The sequence below is a fragment of the Ursus maritimus genome, unplaced genomic scaffold (genome assembly GCF_017311325.1).
Source record: "Ursus maritimus isolate PB19 unplaced genomic scaffold, ASM1731132v1 scaffold_2, whole genome shotgun sequence".
NCBI classification, from domain to species: Eukaryota; Metazoa; Chordata; class Mammalia; order Carnivora; family Ursidae; genus Ursus; species Ursus maritimus.
In genome coordinates this window covers 72,647,780-72,667,544 of record NW_024424452.1, presented here as the reverse complement: position 1 = coordinate 72,667,544, position 19,765 = coordinate 72,647,780, and the positions used below count along the sequence as shown (strand labels likewise).

General features: G+C 45.0%; 1 protein-coding gene across 1 annotated transcript in view; it reads left to right on the top strand.

Moving 5' to 3' along the window:
• Window positions 1–19,765, top strand: part of ADCY10 (adenylate cyclase 10) — a 73,432-nt gene that overhangs the window by 1,125 nt on the left and 52,542 nt on the right. The window contains exons 3-12 of the mRNA XM_040636167.1: window positions 1,139–1,177; window positions 1,375–1,518; window positions 2,472–2,677; window positions 4,338–4,434; window positions 8,310–8,398; window positions 10,847–11,038; window positions 12,964–13,082; window positions 14,118–14,194; window positions 16,138–16,327; window positions 19,438–19,493. Of these exons, the coding sequence (XP_040492101.1) occupies window positions 1,139–1,177; window positions 1,375–1,518; window positions 2,472–2,677; window positions 4,338–4,434; window positions 8,310–8,398; window positions 10,847–11,038; window positions 12,964–13,082; window positions 14,118–14,194; window positions 16,138–16,327; window positions 19,438–19,493 (1,209 nt within the window). The remainder of the gene's footprint in view (window positions 1–1,138; window positions 1,178–1,374; window positions 1,519–2,471; window positions 2,678–4,337; window positions 4,435–8,309; window positions 8,399–10,846; window positions 11,039–12,963; window positions 13,083–14,117; window positions 14,195–16,137; window positions 16,328–19,437; window positions 19,494–19,765) is intronic.

The window sequence follows — 19,765 nt, the reverse complement described above, 5'->3', positions numbered from 1 at the left end:
GTACCAGTTAAGAGACTGAATTAGAGATTACCTTTAAAGAACTTTAGTTATATACAATGACTGAAAAAACGAGCATCAGCATAACCCAAATATGGTCTTTAAGAGAACGCTCTACGAATAGATGAGTGATTTTAACTAACTCATTAGTGTTCTGTCTTCTAATGATGAATTCAGAAGCACAACTGACTTTTCCATCTCTGCTACCATCTTGTTTGTATTATCATTTGAACTAATCTTGAAGAAAAAGATTTGCTCTGTTAAGGTAAACTCAGGGTCTAGTCTTTTATCGGGCTGTAAGTTCCCTAGTAATATCTTAATGTCACCCGCTAGACAAAAGTTAATGTTCCTTAAAAGCAGAAACTGCGTCTAATTCCTGTTTGTGTCCCACTCAGCACAGCGGTGCTCAACAAATTTGTGATGATGCATAAATAAGAGAGAAAAACGCCCACATATGTTGTTAAGCCTGAACAAAATGCAAGTTGGTAATAAACAAAACCCAAGTTGCCATAGTAATGGTTCCCAATTTTCTTTTTTTTAAAGATTTTATTTATTTATTCGACAGAGATAGAGACAGCCAGCGAGAGAGGGAACACAAGCAGGGGGAATGGGAGAGGAAGAAGCAGGCTCATAGCGGAGGAGCCTGATGTGGGGCTCGATCCCAGAACACCGGGATCAAGCCCTGAGCCGAAGGCAGACGCTTAACCTCTGTGCCACCCAGGCGCCCGGGTTCCCAATTTTCTGATTCTCACTTCTATGGAATCCTGCCACTCGTCCACTCGTCCACTCGCCCATGCCCCTCAAGCCCCAGCTTATAACATATATTGATCAGTAAAAAGCATTCCATTATTATGGGAGTAGATCGCTGTCCTCAGACCTCACCAGAAATCCCACCTTCTTTCCTATCTTTTCCCATTCACAGAAACAGAGCGTGTGCGTCATCTAGATCAATGTGTGCATTCCACAGTTGAGGAAACACACTCCAGTGGGCATAAGCGACTTGTCTGAGACATCTTCAGTATAAGTTTATTCTCTGAATTGATGTTCTCTTGACCGAATTTCTATTCCATGGATGAAGAATGATTTCTTGTTAGCTTTAAGAAACTGGAGTTTGATTTACCTTATTTTCTTTTTTCCTCAGAAGTGTTGATTTTTGGAGGAGACATCTTAAAATTTGCAGGTATGGGGGACTCACTGAGATGGGAGGGGTAAGGAAGGAGTGCCGAGGTGCCTGGGCTCCAACAAAGAAGGCACCTCAGAGAAATCAGGGGCTGGCTTGAGGCATGTCTGAAGAGTAAGTGTCTGTATAGATTTCAGACGAAACAGATGGATTCCCAGGGCCGCTCAGAAGCCCTCCGGTGTGTCTGTCCCTTCAAGGTGATGCGCTGCTAGCCCTGTGGAAGGTGGAGCGAAGGCAACTGAAAAACATCATCACAGTCGTAATTAAATGTAGCCTGGAGATCCATGGATTGTTTGAGACGCAGGAGTCTGAAGAAGGCCTGGATATCCGAGTCAAGATCGGTAAGCTCTGAGAAAGGAGAGATGCTCCAGCATTCTGGAAATGGGTCCCGACCCCTGAGGCATCGCTCTCCTGGAGAGAAAACACAGAATATAGTGGAACATAGTGGCTCAGCCCACCCATCACGTCTTGAGCTTTGGAATTAGGCTAACCAGAGGGAGTTTGGGCTCCTTCGCTTTACCAGTTCAGATTTGGGCTAATCCTAATTAATTTGGGCTAATCCTAGTCTCTACCTGGTAGGCTCTTACAAAATGTGAATTTAAGCAACGAGTAGAATACCTGGCACATAATAACCACTCCACAAAACTAGTCTTTGTCATGACTATTACAACTATCATTGTCAGGTCTTGGTGCTGTCAGTCATTTGAAAGAACTGTGTATCACTCGTAGTTCATTCGCACGTGACGTTTTGTATATATGACGTATTTTACAACACTCTATCTTCTGTCGCTCTGGTACCAAAACCTTCATCTCTCAACTTGAAAACACTCAGGGGGCACTTTGTGGGGGTGGGACGCTGACTGTCAGAATACCTACTCCCTTTCCCCCAAACTTTCCCCCTCTGGCTGTTGCCTGACATTCAACCCTAAGGGTTTCTTTTTAGTTAAAGCCTCAGTTTCTGATAAAATGCAAATCCTCTCCAAAAGGAATTACTGAGGGTGTTCTCTGTGGCTCTTAAGTACAAGTAAATTGAAGAAAGGATAAAATACCTTTGGGGCCTGAAAGGGCCATCTAGAGAGAGAAATGTCCCAGAAAGGTGAACACTAGTAGCCGAGTTTCTAGCTCGGGAGAAAGAGGAGCTTTGGAAGCCTGGGTGCACAGAGGCGTCTTCTGATAGCTGTGGAAACTTTCAGAAACTACACTGGCTCTGAGGTAGACAGTCACGCAGGATTCTGACTGAGAACTGCTGCTGCTGGGGATAACCGAGAACTTCTCGTGCTTGCCTCCTTGCCAGCCCTGGCTGCCGGCCACATCACCATGTTGGTCTTTGGAGATGAAACACGCAACTTCTTTCTGGTGATTGGGCAGGCGGTGGATGACGTGCGCATTGCGCAGAACATGGCGCAGATGAACGATGTCATTCTGTCACCAAACTGCTGGCAGCTCTGTGACCGGAGCATGATCGAAATTGAGAGGATTCCAGATCAGAGAGCTGTTAAGGTAGGTGCAAAGCTGCCGCTTGCAGAAAGTTGTGTCAGTCTGTGGCCGGGGGGCGGGGGGCGGGGGGGGCCTGTCAGGAAGCCACTGGGAAGGCCTGTCCCGTGAAGCCCTCGGGCTGGAGACTGGGATGGGAGAGCCCGAGTTAGACTTAGAAGGCCCGGCATTCAAGAGGAAATGATGAGGCTTCTCTGTGCTAACCGGGTATGGAGGCCTTTGGCGCAGCTGGGACCCTTGCTTAAGGAACAGGAAGGGTCTTCCCCCTATTCCCTAGGAGCAGAGGGTTGTCGTTTGAGGGCTGCCATCAGCCGTCGCTTTGACTACTCAACACCCTCCTAACTCAGGGCAAGGGATCACTGAGGGTGAGGAGAGGAGGGGAGCAGGGGCAGCCATTTAGTGAGGGAAGAGAGACTTGACCCCACAGCCCTGCCTAGTAGCAAATGCTGTGGTGAAGTTGAAGACTGACTGTAAGCAGCCCTGTCCTTGGGACATAGCCAGTTAGCGAAACTGGACTTTGTACGTAGCAGGGAGGAGAGCTGTGCCACCAGCTGACCCCAGAATGGACCGCACAGCTGACAGAAAGGCGATGGAGATCCAGGTACCTGCTGGTGGAGGCGAAAGGCTCTCCCACATTGTGCATGAGTCTACCACCCTCATACCCGCCCACCGCTCTCCCTGCAATGCCGCCCAGGCTACATGACCTAGCTGGCTCACAATTCCTTGTTCCCCATCTTCTTCAATCATTCCTTATATCCTTAGAAACTGTTTTAATTTTAATTAATTTTAGACTCACAGAAAAGTTCAAAATCAATACAGAGTTTCCATATATCCCTTACTCAGCTTAACATCTTTTACCAGAGTGCAGTAGTCAAAACCAGAAAATGAACATCGGTACGATACCATTCCCTGATTAAAAGCCTTCTTTGGTCTTCACCAGTGTCCCACTGAATATCCTCAGTGGAATGTTCCAGGATTCTATCCGTGATCTCACACTGCATTTTGTGGTTATTTTTACTTAGTCTCCTGCAATCGATAGCAGTTCTTCAGTTTTTCCTTGTCTTATTTGACCTTGATACTTAATGAGAGTATTGACTATTTTGATGAATGTCCCTCCATTTGGTTTTGGCTGATACTTTCTCATTATTGGATTAAGGGTGTTCATGTGGGGTGGGAGGCAAGAACACCACAGAACTGAGGTTGCGTCATGCTCCATGTATCATACCATGGGGTTCCTGATCTTGGGATGAATCTTCTTGCTGGTGACACTCCTCCTACATTTTTTGGGCATCAGCCCCCTTTTTCCTTTTATCCTTATAATCTAAGAAATAAGTGATATATAATTTAACCAGGTTTTATTTACACTGAAATGTTATGAAGGAAAGAAAGAAGAAAGTTCTAAGAGTGGAAAAGTATGCAGGTGAGCCCTCTGGTGTGGCCCTGTGTACAAACTGAAGTTTGAGACCTTCAGGACTAATCAGAAAGATTTTTAATGTGATCACATCCAAATTACAGATCTTTGTTGTCTAAGTACGCCAGTCTCTGTTTACCGTGTCCTGGACATGTAAAAGCATACGCCCTGCCTTTCTGCTGAGAAAGTCTCTTCAAAAGACCAGACAACCCTCAGAATAACCAAACACTTCTCTTTTTTTTTTTCTTTATTTAGGTTAATTTCTTAAAACCACCTTCTACTTTTAACTTTGATGAATTTTTCACAAAGTGTATGACTTTCATGAATTATTACCCTTCTGGTGACCACAAAAGTAAGTACACTCCATGGACAGGAGCCTTTGCCTCTGTCAATGGTCAGGGGGGTCTTATCAACACCAAGGGCTCTATTTTAAGTGGCTGGCCTCCCCAATACAGCTCCCAGTCCTCAGCAGCACAGAGAGGGGACCTCCTTCCCATTCCTCACTATAGTGATTCCAAATACAACCTTCCTCAGGCCCTCCATCTCTGCTCTGGCAATGACCTTTCCCCCTCATCTAAACATGTGCAAGTCTGCCCCGTGATGAAAGGAAAAATAAAACTTCTATGAACCCTACTTTCCCCTCCTAATTTTCACCACCAGAGTTCTGAGAAGAGTAATCTGTACGTCTGTGCCTCCTCTTCTATCTTACTTATTTATTCACCCAATAAACTTGGGTGAAAATTGCATGTGCCTTGAAGGGCATGTGTTCAGCTACTCTTCAGTCTTGAGCCCCTGACGTCTAGCTTCTAGCCATTTCTCCTGTCTACTGAGACTGTTGAGGTCAAGGCCACCAATGACCATCAACTTGCCAAAGCAGGTGACCTCTCTTCAGGCCTCATCCTAGCTGGTTGGCCTTAGATTACTCTCTTTTTATGGACACAAGCTTCTCCTCTTTCCTTGGGTTCATGAAAATTCTTTCCTAGTTTTGCTTTTACACCTTAAGCCACCTGTTTCCACTGCCTTTGCTTAGTCTCCTTCCCATTCCTTAAATGTTGGTAATTCTAGGGATCTGTCCTTGACCCTCTAAGTCCTTCCTACTGACCTCTTGGAGATCTATTCTATTCATCCATGCTTGACATTCCTAGGACTCCCAGCAGACTGGGACTAAGATGAGGAAAGGAGGAGCCTAGGGCACGAAATTTAAGGAGGCACTACTCATGGTCTTGCAAGTTGCTTGCCTCACCTAAGATCCAGCCCCAACTGCCAGAATTCAGCCCAGACTTTTGTCATGGTTTCTAGACTCATAAAAAGACTGCCCATGGGTCGTCTCTACTAGATGTCAAACAGGTACTCCAACATTAACATGTTGTTAAAAATTATTAAAGACAATTTAGGTGATGTAAATAGACCTGAATGCTTCATGAAGTGGACAGTCTCTTTTAGGAGACCTACAAAATGGGGCGGAAGGCAAGCAGCTTTTATAAGATGTACAATTAAGAGCCAGAAAGCAACAAATAGAAAATATCCAACTTCCTGGGGCCACACAGTCAACCTTGTTTGTGCTGAGAAGACGGAGAGTTGGCTTGGCATTTGGGGATTGGCTGACTAGATATATGGCATTTCTGGTCAAGTGGGGCATTTCCAGGACATGACAGTTCCCAAAGTTTCAGTTTGCGATGTGGCACCGCAGGTAGGAACAGCTCCGGCACGGGCCTAGAAATTGATTTCAACAATGTCTAAACTCTGAGCTACTTGCCTTTCTCCCACAATTGTTTCTTCCTCCACACTAGAAACTTCAGAAGCATCTTTGAATCATTCTTCTTCCTCGTCATCTACGTACAGGTCTTACATATTTTGAACATTACAAATAGTTGATTATACTTTTATTGAGCTGGAGGTGGGGCAGGAGGGAACTGTTGGAAAATTGACCAGGAAAGGCCAAGAACCCAAAAGCTTCAGAGATGGAGAAGGTCCAGTGACACCCCTGATCCCATCCCCTAGGTCTTACTGGTGCCTTCAATCTAGGGCCTCTTCAGGCTTTATTTTGGGCGCTGCAGTATCACACTGCAATTCTGATGCTAAGTACCTGGAGGTAGCCCAGATTTCATAAGTTACGTTCTCTCCAAGACACCCCCCCCCCACCCGCCAGCCACAGCTTCAAACACCACAGCAAGCTCTGGGATCACCAGGCCACCCTACTTCGGACCAACTGTCTATAAATCTAGGGGTTCCCCCAGTGCTCCCAAGAATTTACTAGAATGACTCACAGATCTTAGAGAGGTGCTATGTTCATGATTTTAGTTGGATTTTAAAGGATACAAATCAGGATCAACCAAATCAAGAGACACTTAGGGTAAAGTCTGCAGAGTCCCAGACATGAAGCTTCTGTGTCCTGAGGGCACATCCTCCTTCCTGCACATCGTTGTGTGATTACCAACCCAAAACAGTTCATCCTGGCTTTGGGGTGTTCAGTTTTTATTGGGGTTTTACTAAGTAGGCATGATTGCTTGAATCATTGGCCATGTGATTAAACTCAATCTTCAGACCCCTTGCCCTCCTCAGAGGTCAGAAGTCAGGCTCATGTCACATGGCTCAAAGCCCTAACCCTCTCCTCACAGAGTTGGTGTTTTCAGCACAACTGGCCCCAACCTGAGACCCCTTTAGCATAAATTCAGCTGTGTTCCAAAGGGCCCACCATGAAGAACAAAGACAATCCCATTATTTGAGAAATTCCAAAGATTTAGAAGTTACTTCCCAGGTGCCAGGAACAAGGACCAACCAAATTCTTTATTTTACTATAGGCACACATACGTCTCCATAACAATAGCCTAGACCTTTATAACTCCTGCTCCCTTGTCTCCATAGTCCGTTCCATATCACTTCTTCTTCCTGTTTTCTAAAGATTTATTTATTTATTTGAGAGAGGGGTGGGGGAGGGGCAGGGGGAGAGATTTTTCAAGCAGACTCCCTGCTGAGCACAGAGCCCTGTGCAGGGCTCGATCTCACAACCCATGAGATCATGACCTGAGCTAAAACCAAGAGTAAGATGCTTATCCGACTGAGCCATTCAGGCGCCCCCCCCCCATATCATTTCTTCTTAATCTCCAGTACTCATATGGGATTCCAGCCAGGCTAAAATCTTCACACTGTGCTCATTCTTGACTTTCACTGACATGGTCCCTCTGCTAGGCATGCCCTCCTCAATCCTTCTAGAAAGTTGCCAGAAGTCTTTCAAGATCCAGTAAAACTCTCTAGTTCTCCTGTGAACCCCTTTCTGATTAAACTACCTCATATTGACCACTTCTTCCTCTTTATAGTCTATTAGCCCATTTGAGCTTTTCTTTTTCTATTTAACTTTTCCACTCATATTATATTTGAAAGTCCAGTGAGTAAGTGCCTCCAGGAAAAAGCCCAAACTTCCTAATTACTTTTTTATTCCCACGTAGTGCCTAGCATGGTATTTTGAGTATACTAGGCTTTGAATATACTCAATAAATGGTTTAAATTGAATTTGCTTTTTAATTTATATACTTTTCAGACTACTTCATTTATATTTTTCATCCCATTTTTTTTGCACTGTTATTATTCTGTTCCATGCTGAAAACCTATTGCCACGTTTTCTCCCTTATTTTTTTTTCTTCGAGCTCATTATTATTATATTATTCCATAGTATGGAACTGTCAACCATCATAGTGAAGGGAACCATAGAGATTATGAAACCCCACTGAGCTTTTTTTTTCCAGGTGAAGAACTGGGGGACCACCAGGGCAGTGAGATGACTTGTCCAGGGTCATAATGAGTTGGTATCAAACCGGGGATGAGAAACCCAGAGATCAGAAGTCTCCTGAATCTTACCCATGCTGCTCTTTCACTTCTGCCGTCCCCTTCATTCTGTCTTCCTTTTCTGTTGTCATCCTCTCATCTGTCCATTCTCATCCCCTGTGGCCATAGCTTTAGCTCAAGTCTGAAAGTAAAAGTCTCCCCAAGTTCCGAAGTGTGATGACAACAGGGTTTTGAGCTCCATGCAACCGAATTCTGGGAAATCTGCAACTTCGAAGAACTTCTCATTGGACTCCCTTTGGTTCTCTTTGGCCACGAGATGTCCCAGAGTCCCCTGACTGGACTGCAGAGACCATTACCCAAGGGAACAGGGACTGGGAGACTCCTGTCTCTACCTCTGCAGAACTATGCTTCCTTTCCTGATGCTGCCCCTTCTTTTGCTCTTAGACCTCCTGAGGCTTGCGTGCATGCTGGAGTCTGACCCTGAGCTGGAGTTGTCCCTACAGAAGTATGTGATGGAAAGCATACTGAAGCAGGTATTTGCACAGTTTGATTGATTGGCTTTTATTGTCAAGGATCTTGGATATCGGGAAAGATCAAGAAAACCAGTAGCTAGTAAAATGTTTCATTGGACTAAAAAGAGATGGGGCTGACGTTAGCTATATGTAGGTGACTACAAAATTTGTTCTTCAAATCAGGATCCTTTTAAGAGTTAAAGGAGGCATTATTCATAATTACACTGGGACAACAGGCATAAAGCAGGACTGTGTGTTTTATACAACTGGGCAAACGGGACCTTTTTTCCCCAAGCAAACAAGAGCATGTGGTCCCCCTTTCTATATGCCACACAGCTGAAAGACCTCAAGTGAGTTAACATTGCTACACTGTTTCTCTAAGTCACTTGTTCACCTTAGATCTTGAGTCTTGGGAGTTTACAATACAGATAACTAGAATGCCCAGAACTACCTCCATCCCCTAAAATTTTCCCTTTTTATTCTCTTGGATCTAGGCTTTCTTAAATGTATTAATTCATGTGAGTCTCAGCACTCACCATATGCCAGGCATTCTGCTCTTATGTATTTATTCTTCACAATTCTTGCTAGATAGCTTAATCCCCATATTATATGTGAGAAAACTAAGACCCAGAAGGATACCAGGAACTTTTCGGAGGTTATAAAATAAGAGATGTGGCTAGGATTTGAACCTGATTCTATCTGAATCCTACATTTTTTGCACAGGCTGTATACCTTCCTAATACATGCATGTTTTAACCCTTCATTCCATCAAAATGCAGTCGTGTCCGGGAGGAAATCTCAGGCAAGCCTGAACAGTGGGCAGCTGCCTTCCCAGTGTGAGTTGAAGTGGTATCCGAACACACCCCTCCACCTTCAGCCCCATTTAGAAGCACCACCTCCAGTATCTGCAGTCGCTTGACCCCTCAAGGTTTCTGAAGCTCCCGAAACCCCTCCCCTCCCCACCTCCAAGAGATATGACACATTATGCTTCTTTAGCTGCAACCAGCTGAGATCAAGGTCTACAGGAATGGGATACAAGATAGGCTCCATGAGTCACCAGGAAAATTGTGGGTAGGAATGATGAACAGCGGGTGGAGAGATACAGCTAAGGGGGCTGCAAGGAGGCAAAAGACAAACGTTTTACCACAGTACCAAGACTACACCTAAAGAATAGAGATCCTCAGAGATGCGGTGATTGCATTCTCCCAATCAAAACTCAGAACACACAGTCCGATGGAATAATTTTAACTCATTTCTTTGCTAGATTTAATCTTTAATATTTAATATTAATTTCTTATTTAGTGATTTATTGGAGAAATCAAAGAAAGTCATCACATCGATTAGTTAGAAATTAAGTCATTTTTTAAAAGATTTTGTTCATTTATCTGAGAGAGAGAGCGCGCACAAGCAGGGGAGAAGGGGAGAGGGAGAAGCAGGCTTCCTGCTGAGCAGGGAGCCCGATGTGGAGCTCGATCCCAGGACCCTATGATCATGACCTGAGCCAAAGGCAGACGCTTACCCGACTGAGCCACCCAGGTGCCCCTATTAAATCACCTTTTATGAAAAGAATAAAATTACCTGAAACCAGGACTGTCCCAGCCAGTAAGGAAGCATGACTGCAGGATTCCCTATGCACAATTCCCTCTTTTGTCTGGAATATATGTTTTATATTGTCAGTGGAGAATCTGGTACTTTTGTGCTATTTGGAGAGAAAATACAATGATTTCCCCCATTGGTTTGCTATGCACTTAATATAACAAAATTCAAGAATGATGATAGGCAGGCATGATTTGGGAACGTACTTCTTTCCTTTCCCTGGGCCTGTTGTGCGCAGGAGTGGAGAGAAGAGGGAAGCGGAATGAAATATACTGCCCGGGGACACAGATGCGAGTCGTAAATGGAACATTGGACTAGGAGCCTGGAGATCTGGGTTCTGTGTGACCCTGGGAAAGCTGTGTTATTGCTCCATGTCTCAGTTATCTAATCAGTAAAGTGGGGATAATAATGCTGATTTTATGTCACTTGAAGATAAAGTGGGATAAAATGTGAAAGTATTCCGGATGGTCCCGGGCTGTGAAAATATAAGGTTGGATTACATAACATGCTGTTCTTATCCCTAAATTGTAAGAGAGCCAAAAGGAACAGTACTTCTTTCTGTTATTGTGACGGCTCCTACTGGTACTAGGGGAGCCAGCAGCTGGGGCAAGGGTGTGGTGGTCACGGTGCTGGGGTTCATGAGGCAGTATGGAAGTTCACACTGGAAGAGATTCTGATAGTGCATTCCACTTCCATCTGCTCGGCTCTGGGCTGACTCTGCCAGGTGGCACCTCGCACATTCTGGTAACTTCAGCTTTCTGGAGAACCTCAAAAGCTAGTTCCCTTCCAATGATAACGTCATGGAGGTGGGGTTGTGATGAAGAATCCACGGCCAAGGGCACATGCGAGGGAAAGCTGCTCTCTACTCCGCAGATTGATGACAAACAGCTTCGGGGTTACTTGTCCGAGCTTCGCCCAGTGACGATTGTGTTTGTGAACCTGATGTTTAAGGACCAAGACAAAGCAGAAGTCATCGGCTCGGCCATCCAGGATGCCTGTGTGCACATCAATTCCGTCCTGAGGGTCTTCCGAGGCCAAATCAATAAAGTCTTCATGTTTGACAAGGTAAATATGAACTAAGGGGTGAGAACCTATGGAGAATTTAAGGTTAGCGCTCACACCTATGGACATTGGTGAGAGGGAGAGAAGAGACACTTTTAACCTAAAAGTATCCATCTTTATTTACAATTATAGAAACAGCTTATACGGTGGCTTTGGCACTTACTATGTGACAGGCATTGTTCACAACGCTTTGCACATATTAACTCACTTCACCCTCAGGACTCCTGTAAGAAGTAGGTGCTGACACACTGAGACCCTGAGACAGGTGAGATTAAGTTTTGCTTGTGATCATCCCGTTAGTGGGTAGTGGGCTGGATTCAAACCCGGCTAGTCCGCCTTCCCAGCCTGTGCCCTTAAGCACTACGCATGACTAGCTCTCCCTGTAGACACATCTCCAGTCCCCCATCTCCCAGAAATTTTAGGTCAGGTGTCTAGTAGCCATCACACCCCAGAAGCCAGTTTCTAATAATCCCCACCTGCCATATCTACACCCCCAGTTCCCCTTCCAGCTTCATGGGGTGGGGGGTGGGGGGAAGGGGAGGCCAAAGTGGGGAGGGAGGCAGGGGACAGGGGAGTGGCACCTCTAGCTTCTGGGTGTTTTTAATCTGCTCTTAATCAGTTCAGGGAAGAACTGTGTGATTGACAAATTACCACAGAAGTGCTAGTGAGCACTGATGCCCCATCTCAAGTGTTTTTGCATCTTAAGAGCAGAGCACTGAATTACTGCCCCAACACTCACTCGTTCATTTATTGGGCATTCTGTAGAAGGGATTACCCTCTGGTCTTTACACAGACCTGAATCAGAGCTTCCTGTCTGCCATCAAGACGGAGCCCGGCGCCAACTAGGATCTGACACTTAGACTCGTTATGGAGAGGGTTGAAGAAACCAAGGCATTCTCTTTTGCATTTCCTCAGGCTATAACATATACAGACTGAAGGTTTAGCCCACTGTCCTTTAATTATTATGCTCTTTCCTTATAGACAACAGCACCTGACTGAGGTAATTTTTCAAGTGATTGAGGCTAAGAATGCCAAGCTTCAGAGTTTAATCTCTGCTTGGAACAGTTAAGGTCATGCCAAGAAACACCGCTCTCAGTTTAAGCCTTTCTCCCTAAGAACAGTAACAATATCTGAAAGGAACATTATAGTTTACAAAGTGTCACTGTATATCAAGCTTATATTATATTTGCATATAATGTTAATATAAGTTTACAAATACAACATCAAGGTTACAAAAGTATATATATACACACTGTAAAGTATATATTCTATATACAGTATAGAATATATGTAATATACTATGAGAAGTGTGTATATACTATAAAGTAGTTTACAAAGTTATATATATATGTATATATATGTGTATATATGTATATATATATATGTACATATATATATATGTAGTTTACAAAGTTAGATAGATATCTGTACGTATACACACACACACACGCACACATAACCCTCATGCTAGTAGCCAAAGCAACCTTGGCAGGACTCTAATATCCATTTGCAGACCGAGAAACCGAAGTTCACAGAGTGTAGTTGACTTCTCCAAGTGAGAACACAGATTTTCTGATGGCAGAGCTGGTGCTTTTCCACTGCTCTGCGCTGCTTCTCGGATTTATACTTAACACCCTGTAGCATAAGATCTTGGCTGCAGGGGAAGAGACAGGTGGGTGCACACGTGGCCCAGTACAACCCATTATCTCTGGAGAAAAGCAAGCCCTCCTCAGGCTCGAGCCCTCCTGCTGCCGATGCTCTAGCAGTTAGGTGAAGTTTACTAAGCATGAAATAGGTAGGAGAGAAACCATGATGGAATGTGATCCAGACAGGGAAAGTTGGTGCCCACCTTCCACTGGGCCTTCTGGCTGGTCCGCTCTAAAGGTCGCCATGCACCAGCTGTGTTTTGCTGACTCTCTCCCTCACAGGGCTGCTCCTTTCTCTGTGTCTTTGGTTTCCCTGGGGAAAAGGCTCCTGATGAGGTCAGTCATGCCTTGGAGAGTGCTGTGGATATATTTGACTTCTGCTCTCAGGTTCACAAAATCCAGTGAGTGTTGACCCTGATCCCACGTGGTGGTCCCTGAGCTTTTTGTAGTATCTGGGGAGAGAAGACAAGGGTCAGGGAATAGGAAGTAAGGAGAGGGCTGTCCTTGACAGAATGCCCTTCTGTTTGTATTCGTTATTCAGGGCCAACCCAGCCCAGGTGCAGTGATAGAGGGATGGTAAAGGCCAAGTGCAGAAAGGATACCCTTACAAAGTCAAAATGTAGCAGGTTTGCAAGAAAACCTGATTGGGTGGTCTCTCGATGCTCCGGCTTACTTCCTGGTAGAGGTTGAACTACCAACACCATGCTGGAGGCCGGCGTTGATTTTTAATAGTTAGGAGATACAATGAGTCCTTGGGCTAGAAGTTTGTCTATTGATCTGGCCTCAAGATGATCTACTCACAGTAAGACTCTTAAGAAAGTAAGGTTTACTGTCCCCAGCCCTGGCTGCCTAAGAGCCCCGGCCCTCAGGTTCATCTAACCTGAGCGCCCCAATGACCCAACTTGTAGCTCTACTTAGGTACAAACGGGTATCACCCCCTTGCTCTAAGTATTTCCACCATGTCAGCCCTTAGTCGTCTATATATTCAGCCATGATCATGTACGAACAAAGTTAGCTTTTGATGCCACATCCTACAGCTGAGTTACTTCCCTTCAAAATAATGACTTTATTCTTCCTAGCAATAACAAAGATAGTGAAATTGTTCGCAGCCACTCTCTATTGAAAGTCCGCTTGGGGGTGATGAGAGGTTATTTTCTAGAAAAGTGGCTCAGATGAATACTTAAAAATAGCAGAAAAGTGAGCTGATTTATCACTTCTAAGAACTTAGTTCTGTGTCCCAAACTGTCCCTCTTTCACAGCTCTAGGGCCCTGTACGGTGGCCCTAAACTCCCCACTGTGGAAGAGAGTTACTTGTTGAAATCCTTTCCCTCCCTCCCTGCCCCATTCATCATCATGTCCCCACCCTCCCCACTGTCAGTCTGCTCATTACCTTTCCCTTTTGCCTTACAACTCTCTCGCTTTCTTCCGGGCACCAGTACTGTCTCCATCGGCGTGGCCAGCGGGATTGTCTTCTGTGGAATCGTCGGGCACTCCGTGAGACATGAGTACACAGGTGTGCTGAGCCAGGTCATCTCGCCGCGACTTGCCCCCCAGCTTTGTGGGAGGAGGGGCAACACTGAGTGACACCCGGGCCCTGCCCTCTAAAGCCTATAGCCTTCCAAGAGAAACCGAGCCTTGTAGCTTCGCCCATTGGCAGCTCAATGCTTGCAAAGTGCACGTTTCTGGGACTCTGCGCGAGTATCAACTACGTAGTCATTCGAGGGGAGCAATGGAGGCTCTAAGCTCATGGGATGAGGGGGCCTTTATAATAATTGCTTGCTAACCGTAGACAGGCCTCTTAATTCCCATTAAAAAATCCTAAAGAAAATTAACAATATTGGTATTCCTGATAAATAATACTAACCTCAAAAGAAAATAGAAAGTAAATATTATCTCAAGATTTCGCTGCTTTTACTTCCCTCCTCAACGCTGTTATGGTTTAAGATATTCAGAAACAATACATCTAGAATACTGAAATAGTTATGTCTGAAATGATTGGGTGTCTGAGATTTTCTTCAGAATAATACAGAATGGAGAGTAGATGGGAGTGAGAATGGGGCTGGATGGGCCGTGGGTTTGTGGCTTTTGGGACTGGGTGACAGGTATATGGAGATTCATGATACTATGCTTTATTGCATGGTCAAATTTTTCCACATTAAGCAGCTTTTAAAATGAATATCTTGATCAAAAGAAGGTGTTAGTTGAAAAAAAAAATCTTGATAGAACTATTTAAGTTTGTGTTAAAGTATAATATTTAAAACCTAGCTAGTAGTAATATTAATTGAGGGCTTACTAGCATCCAGGCACTGTTGAAAGTGATATGCATGAATTGACTCATTAATCTTATTCTTTTTTTAAAAAGACTTTTATTGATTTGACAAAGAGAGAGAGAGCACAAGCAGGGGGAGCGGGAGAGGGAGAAGTAGGCTCCCCACTGAGCAGGGAGCCCAACGTGGGACATGGGACTTGATCCCAGGACCCTGAGATCATGACCTGACCCAAAGGCAGACGCTTAACGACTGAGCCACCCAGACACCCTGTCTCATTAATCTTTATAAACTGTCCCTGAGAGGGACACTGTTATCATCCCCATTTACAGATCAGGAAACGGAAGCATGGGAGAGTCTGCCCAAGTAATTTGGTAACATCGTTAGAGGTGGAGCTGGGGATAGAACCTGCTCGGCTTCCTTCAGACGCTGTGCACACGTATTACCCTTTAAAACACCCCCTGAGTCTGTCTTACACACACACCCCTTCCAGCCGTATTTACTCACCCTTAAGAAATTGCCAAGGGGGCGCCTGGGTGGCTCAGTCGGTTAAGCGTCTGCCTTTGGGTCAGGTCATGATCTCAGGGTCCTGGGATCGAGTCCTATGTTGGGCTCCCTGCTCAGTGGGGAGCCTGCTTCTCCTTCTTTCTATGCCCCTCCTTCTGCTCATGCTCTCTCTCTCTCTCAAATGAATAAGTAAAATCTTTAAAAAAAAAAAAAAAAAAGAAAAGAAAAGAAACTGCCAAATGAAAGTGATTCAAAAATGAAATGAAAAGTTGCAATTTTGTGCCTCATTTGGAGGTCAGTGTCCCCCACCCCAGCTTGTGCTTGTCTGTCTTGTAGCAGAAGACCAGCTAAGACCTCATCTGAGCGCCCTTGGGCCCATGGCCACCACCCGCACAGAGCCCTCTCCATATACGAGACCCTTTCATCTCCCAGCACAGCACCCCCCGAGGCCTCCCAGGAGAGGTAGAAACTGTGCCAAGAGCTAATCAGGTTAACTCCCTGGATAGTTTTAAATAACCATTGGCAGCATAAGGGTAGTCCAAGGCCAGACTTCTGTGTCATTCATGAGAGGTAAAAGGAGTAACGAGTGAAAATGCCCCTTGGGTCAGTATGTTTCGGATTACATTCTGCTAGCTCAATGGCTGTATTCTCCCTGTCTTTGCCTTTCTCCTTTCTGTTTTAGTAATTGGTCAAAAAGTCAACATAGCTGCCAGGATGATGATGTACTACCCAGGGATCGTGACGTGTGACTCTGTCACCTACAATGGCAGCAACCTACCAGCCTACTTTTTCAAAGAGCTTCCAAAGAAGGTCATGAAGGGTGTTGCAGATTCTGGACCAGTCTATCAGTGTTTGGGACTTAATGAGAAAGTGTGAGTGTGGGGCATTGGTTGGTTTTGTGGTATTTTTTAGTAAAGAAGTGGGAAAATTATGATAGCAAAAACCATTGGTCACCCATGTCAGATCTGAATCCAACTTACGAAATTAAAATCTATTCCTTCCCCAGAACAAGGCCCAGATTTCAAAATCCTTCATCTTTCTCTATCCTACTGATATTATAGATGGTGCAGGAGCCCATTTTACCCTCACTACTGATAATCTGAGGGTGACTCTTCACAGGTGGTGCAAAGAGAACAGAGAGTCCCCTCATTTGAGTATCTGTTTGGACCCAGGTGGACACAGTGACCAACCATGAGTATTTCCTGATCATACCAACTGTGCAACTGTGTGCCAGGCAACAATAGGGCTAAAAGAAGATAAGACGTTGTTCCTCCTGTAGGTCTGTAGTGAAATGTATTCCTCCAAAGCCCAGCTTCAATGTATGGGTATCACCTTGGAACTAAAAATCCTTCAGTGGCTTCCAGTCATCCTCATGATCATGGTCAAATTCCTTGAAATAACAGACAAGGTAACCACCTCCCTTTCCAACTTTGTCTCCTCCTGTGCCCCCTCCTCTGGGCTGTCTAAACAGACTGTCCTCTCCATCACCCACCCTATCCCCAGTCTACTGGGAAAATCACAGTCCACTTTTGAAATCTAGCTCAAGGACCTATTCCTCCATGAGGCCGGTTCTGGAACAGCCCAGTCCAGCTCACAGAGCTTAGCTTTTTTTTTTTTTTTTTTAAGATTTTATTTATTTATGTGACAGAGAGACAGCCAGCGAGAGAGGGAACACAAGCAGGGGGAGTGGGAGAGGAAGAAGCAGGCTCCCAGCAGAGGAGCCCGATGTGGGACTCGATCCCAGAACGCCGGGATCACGCCCTGAGCCGAAGGCAGACGCTTAACGACTGTGCTACCCAGGCACCTCAGAGCTTAGCTTTTTCCTCCTCTGTGTACCTCTCTAGCACATACCCATCACAAAGACTGACCTGATGGGCTTTTCCCTTACTACCTTGCGAGCTCTTTGAGGAGAGTGGCTATTTCTTGTTCATTTTTATATTCCCAGTGCTTGGCACATAGTGGGCACTCAATAATGATGAATCCAGGAGTGAGTAAATGGAAAGTGGAAAGGTATTATTGTTGATATCAGCAAGCTAGAATCTAGGTCTTAAAGGGTCAGAGAAGAGACTCAGGGCTGCAGCTGGTTCAAGGAGTCTTTATCATCCATCTTTGTATCCCCGCGTGCCGTACTGTGCTTGGCATGCATAGACCATCAATAAAATGCTGTCTGACTAAATGAGTGAATAATACTAAATTTTTTTTTGTGGGCCCTTATTCAGTGCTAGGCACTCACTGTACCTCAAAATATGTAATTTACTCTAGTATCAACCATATCGGGTAGAATCTATTATTATCTCCAGTTTATAAATTTAAAAGCTGGGATTCATTGGGGCGCCTGGTTGGCACAGCAGTTAAATGTCTGCCTTCAGCTCAGGGCGTGATCCTGGCGTTCTGGGATCGAGCCCCACATCAGGCTCCTCTGCTATGAGCCTGCGTCTTCCTCTCCCACTCCCCCTGCTTGTGTTCCCTCTCTCGCTGGCTGTCTCTCTCTGTCAAATAAATAAATAGAATCTTTAAAAAAAAAAAAAAAAAGCTGGGATTCAGAGATGTTAAATGACTTGTCGGTGGTCATAAATCTAGTAAGCAATTAAGCCAAGTTTCAAAATGCCACAATAATGCTGCATTACAGGCAGCCACAAAACCTTAGTGGCTTAGTATAAGCCACAAGAAACATTTGTTTATCCCACGAATATGTGGGATTCAATTGATCTTGGCTGCATTTGGCTGATCTTCACTAGGCTTATTCACATGCCTGGGGCTCAATAGGTTGTTGGCCGATCCAGGACCATGTCAGGTGGGATAACTGGGAAGTCTGGCTGACATAACGGGGACAGTTTGGCTCTGTGGGTCTCATCCTCCATCAGACTGGCCTGGGCATGTTGTCATGGCAATATCAGAAGAGCAAGAGAGAGCCATCCCAATGTCCAAGCATTTTTCAAGACTCGCTGTCATGTTTGGTAATATCCCGTTGGCAAAGCAGTCACAAGGCTGAGCCCAGACAAGGAGACCACTGCAGAGTGACATAGCACAGGCCATAGATAAGGTAGGGGTGAGGAAGGGGGGCCATTCATGCAGTCAGTCTACCACAGAAACCCAGGACTACCCGATCCCAAAGGCTGGCCTCCTCATAGTTTTTCTATACCATTTTTGCAAATATGAGAGTGTAGAAACACAAATATGAACAGGGCCTGGTCCTTGCCCCGAAAATTCACAATTTCATAGGGAAGACCAACCTATACAATATACAAAATTAGCTGTATGTTACATGGGAGAGCTGATATGTCCTGTAACAGAGACATAACAAAACAGTATGTTAGTGCAGGCAAGGGAATGATCCATTTGACTAAAAAGGCTCTGTCAAGAAATATTATGCGGTAGACAAGCGTACATACCCTGGCCTGGTTATAGATACTGATTCTGTGGGTATCCTCTGTCTCTGTCCCCACTACCCATGGGATCTTGGGCAGGTTAAACTCTCTGCACCTCAGTTTTGTCATTTGTAAAATGGACATAATAGTACTTTCTTAATAAGGTTTTTCTCGGGAGTAAAGGCTGACACGTGTAGAGCACGTGAAACTGTGCCAGACACATAATGCTGGCAAAGGTGGGCCATTGTCGTTTGAGCGCTTGGTGGAACCTTTCTAGGATGGGACACAATCTACCACATCCAAGTCTATGGGTCCCATCATGGTGTCTGGTTTCCCTAGAAAGGGATTCAGTTCCACCAGTGGAGACTCAACAAGCATTTACTGAACACTGTACCAGGCTCTATGGGAAAGGCTCTTCATAAGTTGTTTGGACTCTCTATTTCCAGGTAAGAACTTCTCTTCTCTCCTCCCCCTGGTATCTGCAACCCTCGAGTCAGGAGATGGATTCGTGTTAGAGATCGAAAAGGAGACTTTCTGGGAACTAAGAATGAAACACTCTTGCTCTCGATATTTCCCTCTTCTGACTCTAACGTCTTTTCTTTTCTTCTCTTCAGCATGTTTGGTATGGCATACCTCATCTGCAACAGAAATGAGGGCTACCCTTTGCTGGGTAGGTAGTGGGCCTTGATTTTTAAACTTCGTTGTTGAACTATAACAAGACATACAGAAAAGTACACCAATGTTACATCTGCCTCCTACGGAAGTATCGCAAAGTGAGCATACAGCCACCATCCAGGCCAGCAAAGAGCAAAAGGGCAGTCCTCCAGCACCGCACACACTTTATCCCTCACCCTTTCCCCAAGACGTCTAACACCTTAGATGACTCAGGCCTGTTTGTGACCTTCCTATAGGTGAAGGCGTACAACGTGTAATTACATGTGC